At 38.2% G+C, this 7,322-nt stretch overlaps 1 protein-coding gene across 1 annotated transcript in view; it reads left to right on the top strand.

Moving 5' to 3' along the window:
* The window catches only part of SLC4A10 (solute carrier family 4, sodium bicarbonate transporter, member 10), a 315,078-nt gene that overhangs the window by 256,695 nt on the left and 51,061 nt on the right, over window positions 1-7,322 (top strand). The window contains exon 20 of the mRNA XM_006879486.1: window positions 556-717. Within this exon, the coding sequence (XP_006879548.1) occupies window positions 556-717 (162 nt within the window). The remainder of the gene's footprint in view (window positions 1-555; window positions 718-7,322) is intronic.

The raw sequence follows: 7,322 nt of genomic DNA, 5'->3' as shown, positions 1-7,322 counted from the left end.
GCGGAGTTTAGGGCTGTTGTACATAGGGTCGCTATGAGTCGCAGGCGACTCGACGGCACATAACAACAACAACAACATATTTTTTTTAAAAAAAAGTAAAAAGAAAATAACCTAGAGAATACTTAATATTTTCCTACTAATATTCCCAGTTAGAACATATAGTGTTTCTGAAAGAAAAAGAAATACTTTGAAATGAAAAGAAACACATTGCATTGGTTCATTTTATGACAAGGCAGAATTACATAGTGGATAAGGCTGAAATACAGTACAGATATAATAAATAAGTTTGATATAGAATTCTGACCAGCTGACTTTTTCTACTTCAGTTTCCTTATCTTTATCAGCTCCTTTAGGGTGCTGTAAGAGAAACTGAGTACAGATGCTCAAACGTTCTAGAATTGTGCCTGGTACCCTAGAAATTCTTTGCAAGAACTGGTTATTAAATACTTTCCACTCAGCACCTTAATGTATAAGAGTTTCTTTTAGTATCCGTATGGTTTACTTATTTTTTAAATTCAGCTAATAACTCCGTATATATTCTTTCCTTTTTCACAGCCCACAAGAGATGATCGTGGCTGGTTTGTGACACCTTTAGGTCCAAATCCATGGTGGACAATAATAGCTGCTATTATTCCAGCTTTGCTCTGCACTATTCTAATTTTTATGGACCAACAAATTACAGCTGTCATCATCAACAGAAAAGAGCATAAGCTAAAGGTATATTTTAACATTTGCTTTAGTTCAAATCATTCTGCCTTGGCTAATATTGATTCATATCCATTTGGCTTTGTCTCCATTGGGTTTCTGAGACTAAAAATTACAAGGGAGGAGACTGCCTATCATTCTTCTACAGAATAGCTGATGGACTCAAATTGCTAAAGAATTTGATCTTTGGGCTAGCATTGCAATTCCTTGTGGAACCAGCACTCCCTGGTGTGTGTTAGTAAATATTTAATGGCTGTGAGAGGAAAAAAATCTTGATTTATAGTGTATGCCAGTTTCTGTGTTGTGACTATTTTAACCATGGCTGCTATAAAGGAATCAGTGTGACATCACCGAGTAGAAAACATATTTGAAAATTAAACATTTGATGCTCACAAACTGTAAAAGGAGCAAAGACAGTGTGAGGACAGTATATCTGACTTCTTCTGATTCCACAAAGGGGAACTGTCCCCATCAACAACATCCACAGTATAAAACGAATCTCTGTAAGGTCAGACAAGGCCCCCAATTCCAACTTCTACTAATTTTTAGATCATTATTTACTGGAAATGACCACACAGACTTTATAGAGCCTCTCTTTACTCACAGTTGTAGAGCTTATTAGGGAAACAGGTTGAGGAGGGAAGACAAAGGATGTCACACAGTGAAAGCTCAGATTTAGTGAATAGCAGTCCCAAGCCAGGTTAGCAGCAAAACACAATCCCTCAATCAGTTCCAATAGCTTCTTAGTCAACTTCAGGATACAGTCCCTCAATTAATCCAGGCAGCTTCTCAGTCTTAGCAAAATACCTTTCTTTCGTGCAGGAAACTCTGGCTCAAAAGGTGCATGGTACTTTTTCTTTTTCTCTAACTTTCTGGTGTTGAGGTTCCTGTTTTGAAAGGCCTGGCTCTGGCTGTGGCTGGCTACATCTTGCCACAGTATCGCTAATAGTCTGGTTAGCTCTCTTTTTTATGTTGGCCTCACAGCTGTTGATGATGTTGAAAGAGCCTGATCAACAGTGAGCCTAGTGCCTGCAGTTGAGGTAGCAAGAGACTGCCCCCAGAGGGAGCTAAGGCAATAGCTGTAAAAGCTACTCTCAAAAGTCCTAACACCACACAACCCAATATTGCCAGGTACAGAACACTACTTTCCTAGCAAGATGTCCCTTTCCAAAAATAACCTTGCCTAGATACATGTCCAAAACATGAAAGACAAGGCTTTACCACCTTTGCCTCCAAGGAGCACTCTAGCTGCCCTTTTTCCAAGACATACCTGTTTGTTCTTTTGGCAGTCCATGGAATATTCAGTATGCTTCTCCAGAACCACAAATCACTCTTGGAAAGATGGAGGATCAGTGAAGGAGATGAAGGAAGATCCTTAGTGAGATTGGGTTGACACAATCACTTCAGCAATGAGCTCAAGTGTGTCAGATGATGATGGCACAGGACAGGACAGAACAGGACAGAGTTCAGGTCAGCTATTCATCTGCTATGAATTGGCAACATCTAACAACAACAACAACAGAATAAAACTGAACTAGGTCATCTTAAAGTAGAGTTTTGTTTTGCCTACAACCCTCAGAAGTTTAATAACCATTTATCTAATACTTATAGATAAAAATTTTATTGAATCTTCAAATATTAGCCTTACAATGACTCTGTAAAAATCCACAATTTATATTAATTTAAATAGATAAATTATGAGGACTAAGATGTGCCTGATTGAGGCCATGGTCTTTTCAATCACTTGCTATGTTGCTGAGAACTGGACAATCAATAAGGATGACAGAAGAACTGATGCCTTTGAACTGTGGTGTATAAGAAGAGAACTGAATATTCCATGAACTGCCAAAAGATCAAACAGATATATCTTGAAGAAAGTGCAGCCAGTATGTTCTTTGGAGATGAGGATTGTAAAGCTTCGTCTCACATACTTAGGGCATGTTGCTCGGAGAGGCTGTTCCTTGGAGAAGGAATCATACGTGGAAAAGTTGAGGGATGGTGAAGGAGAGGAAAACCCTCAACCAGGTGGATTGCCAAAGTGACTACAGCAATGGCCTTGAGTGTGTCACCGATTGTGAGAAAGCACAGCTCAAATAGTGTTCGATCTTTTGTTCATAGTGTTGTTATGAATTCTACTTGATGGCATCTAACAACATATTCATTTATGTAAGTCAATAAAATATGTTCTAACACTTTTAGTTGGATAATACTTTTAGTGTTACTCTACCATGATCTAAGAAGTAAGAAAACATTTTTCTTAGATAGCAGCTATTTTATAAAATGATAAAAATCTGTGCTTTTCTTACAAATATTATTTTATATATTCACTTTAAAAATCAGACAATAAAAAGTTAAAAGAAAAATACAGAAAACATTTAAGAATTTATTATCTAGAGATAGCATTATTAATATTTTTGTTGTTGTTGTTGTTGTTGTGTACCATAGAGTCAGAATTGACCCATAGCTGACCCTCCAGTGGGTCTTCAGAGGCAGCTAAATGCTAGGGAGGAGACTGCCTGTCTTTCTCCCATGGAGCAGCTGGTGGATTAAAACTGTGTGCCTTGGGGCACAGTTTATTGCCATTAGACCAGCAAAACTCCCAATATTTTGTAAGTGCAAAATACATTTTCTCATACTACAAGCACTGCTTATAATTTTTTTACATGTTTTTAGTATAAAAAAACCAACCCTCACCCAACTAAACAAAACCCAAAACTCTCCTGTTTTAGCTGTCTCACATACTTTGGACACGTGGCCAGACCAGTCATGCTTGGAAGGGTGGAGGGACAGCACAGGAGGGGAAGACCCAGAATGAGATGAATTGACTCAGTGACTGGAGAAATGGGGTTAGGTCTTTTGTAGATGACGAGATTGACAGGGTTAAGAGTTTATGTACATAGGGTCACTATGTGGCATAGGTGACTCAATGGCACATAACAACAACAACATAATGAAAATGTCACAGTTTTTAAAATCACATCAAAGATTCCACTTCTAGGTGTGGATGTCATCTCTCTCTGTACTAGGTCTACAGCATCTTCTTATAGACTCAAACTCTCTATTCAAATTCACTATCCCTGACAGGGATGGAGTACCCAGTAAAGAAAGGTGAGTGCAGGTAAACCTGTTATTGTTATGTGCTTACCTTGCTTATTGAATATTCCATGACTAGTGATCCTATATATGTCAGAGTAGACCTGTGCCCCAAGGATTTTCTTTTAAAGGCTGACTTTTCAGAAGGCCTACTACTAAGCTTTTGGTTAGTATCCAAATATGTTAACTGTATTAAATTACGTGGAGGACCACAAAGTAGAAAAGTCCTGTTTCAGCCATTTTTTAATCATAACACTCCATCCTCCTCTATATTTTCAAAGTGAATACTTTCTAATAAAGATATAGTCTATCTACTCAGACTATACCTTTTTGGCCTATAATCAGGGTTGTAGTACCCAAAGTTATATCCAGCAAAGTAAGTAAGCATGGGGTTCCTTGTATTTATATACTGATCTGTTGTTGTTGTTGTTGTTTATTTTATACTGGTTTACATACAAAGTTCATAAAGTTTGCAAACATTGTTTTTCACAGCAGATCTTTCCCCTTTCCTTTACCCACTCCTCCCTCCACTCATCACATTGTGTGACCCTATGATTAAGCCTCCCTCCGCCCTTGGATCTTCGTACTCATTCCACAATAAGAGTCTTAAGTAGTATTTGTCCTTATGAGACTGAGTTAGTTCATGTAGCATAATGGTACATAAACACAGTGGAAAAAATATGCAGCACGCAGGAGCAATGATTTTGTAACTTAAGACCCAACATAAGAGGGACTGGAGAGCATTATATACTGATCTTGGAACTTCTGTTTACTTACTACTAATCTGCAGTGAATCACTCTAGGTGTCAATATTATCTGTTCTATTGACAGTGGTTTTCCTGCTAACAGCAACAACAAAGTCACCTTCTGGAAATACTCTTGACTCAGAGTAACGGTTTGTTCTGCTTGTTCTTAATTCCTTCATTGAAACGTTTGCAGTCTCCTGGCTTTAACTTGCACCATATTTTCACCCCAAGTCACATGTTTTCTTGAGCATAATCCTTGACTACAAACTAACTACACTTTCAGCTTTCACTAATGATTTTTCCCTCACCCAAAAAAACTTCATTTGGATTACTTTAAGTGTCCCCTGAAATGTTTTGATGAATCATGTTTTCTAGTTTCTGTACCAGAAACCTGATAAGACTCCACATTGTGTATCTAAGTCTACATCAGATATCCATGACATCTCTCAAACTTGTCAAGTCTTTTCATTTTTCCCTTCAGTTCCACATGAGGTTGCCATTAGTTGGAATCTACTCTATGGCAATTAGGAGGTACAATGATATTACCATAAAAAAATGGTTTTATTCGAACTCATTTGATTTTTGTCATTTGCTGGGTGTTACCCTATGAAGCTGTGCTTAGTTCAGGGGCTCAGTTCAACTCACTGTCTAAGTAGTGACTTACTGCTGTGGCTGTCTTACAAGGAAAGAACTAAAAATCAGCAAAACTTGCTACAATGAACTTTTGTTTCCTCAAGAGTGATAAAAGTTGCACATGGAGATATGTGAAAATGGCGGGTATCATGGAAATCATATACGGAGACTGTTGTTATGTGGCATCGTGCCGCTTGTGACTCATAGCAACCCTATGTACAATAGCGCTGCTCTATCCTGAGCCAACCTTACTGTCTTTGACACACCCACTCCCATTACCTCAGTCACTGAATCAATCCATCTCATTGAGGGTTTTCCTGTCTTGCCCTGTCCCTCCACCCTTCCAAACATGATGTCCCTCTCTAAAGAATGGTCACTCCTTGCAACATGCCCAAAATATGTCAGATAAAGCTTCAGAATCCTTGTTTCCAAGGAGTAGCCTAGCTTTACCCCCTCTGGGATGAACCTGTTTGTTTTTGTGGCAGTCCATGCTGTATTCAGCACTCTTCTCCAGCTCAAAGACATTAATTTTCTTTCTGTCATTCCTAGTCATTGTCTAGCTTTCTGACATATAGCAAGTAATTTCAAAGACTATGGCCTGGATCAGGTGCACCTTAGTCTCTAGACTGATATCATTGCTCTTCAGTATTCTGGAGAGGTCCCTGACAGCAGACTTTCCCAGTACAATTAGTTTTTTGTTTTTTTTTTTTTATTTCCTGGCTCCTCATACCGAGAGTGTTGATTGTGGAGCCAAGCAAACTGAAATTGTTAACAATCTTAGTCTCTTCACCATCTATTATAATGCTTCCGATTGGCCCAGTGATGAGAATCTTTGTTTTCTTGATGTTGAGCTTCAATCCATATTGAAGGCTGCAGTCTTTGACCTTCTGCAGCAAGCGCTTTAGGTCCTCCTCAGTTTCAGCAAGCAGGGTTGTGTCATTTGCAAAATGCAGATTTCTGTATGTGGGGAGAAATACATCCATATATTCTTTCTGTTGTTGTTATGTGCCATCAAGTTGGAACTACTTCATAGCTGACTCTTCAGCAGGTTTCACAGGCTGTAAATCACATGGGAGGAGGCTTGCCATCTTTGCTCTACAGACCTTCTAGAGAATTCGAACTACTGGCCTTTGGATTGGCAGTGTAATTCCTTACTCACTCAACCAACAGAACTCCCTATATTCTCTCTAGTCTTTTAAAAATATGTTTTCTTCCCTGGGAGAAGTAAGATCTGCATAGACTGTGAATCCCTTTGAAGCATATTAAAAAAAAAAAAATCTCTATTTGCTCTTAAGTGCAGTCTGTAAAACTGAAAAGAGAAATTACAGGGAAAAAAGTTTCTGTTAAAATACAATATTGGGTTTTTCCTACATGTTTCTGTAGACAGTTCAGGCTTCTTTTGACATCATTTTTAATAAACAGCAATACAATCTCCAATCACTTGAGTAAATGAATGCATTTGCAACATTCATTTGGCACCAAATTCTCTTGATGATTATGGCATTTGATATGTTCTTTTTTGCCCTCTTTGTCAGCCTGGTTCTTCATGTCAATCTATAGTCTTTTATGTGGTTAACTTGACAGATGCAGGAAATTGCTGCCAAGCTCTGAAATGAATTTTTTCAGCAGTGGCATCTGGGTATCAGATGGTCCTCTTGGCTGGCCTCTTGTCTTGCTGCATGTTGGTTTTAGTGGGGTCTGGTGTAGCATCACCTGTTGCTATGCTCCCTTTCCCTCCCATATGTCCATCTCCCATGATTCGTGGATGAATGTGAGAATAAAAGCTCTGGTTCTGTCTTTATTTGAGAAAAATATGTTAGAAGGTGCAGAGTTCTCTCTCTGACAAAGGGATACTTCCCTTTGGCTGGCATGCGTATCAGCTACTAATTTGGTTACAAAGTCCACGGTTTTTAAAGACAGTCAAATAAAAGGCAAAAGGAAGGATGCTGATTAATTAGTAGAATTATCAGAATGTCTTTATTTTCTTTGATTTACATTGAATCAAGATGTTCCATTTTTGCACAACACAGTTGCAGGGAAATAGTATTTTGCTATTATTATATATTTGTACTTTTCAAAACTAGTTTTCTAACTTTATACAGGAAATTATTAGTTCTGAAAACATTGTTTTATCTACTTCTTGCA

The sequence above is a fragment of the Elephantulus edwardii genome, unplaced genomic scaffold, assembly GCF_000299155.1.
Source record: "Elephantulus edwardii isolate Elephantulus edwardi_28Jun2011 unplaced genomic scaffold, EleEdw1.0 scaffold00003, whole genome shotgun sequence".
Lineage (NCBI taxonomy): Eukaryota > Metazoa > Chordata > Mammalia > Macroscelidea > Macroscelididae > Elephantulus > Elephantulus edwardii.
This window is presented reverse-complemented; position numbering and strand designations above follow the sequence as displayed.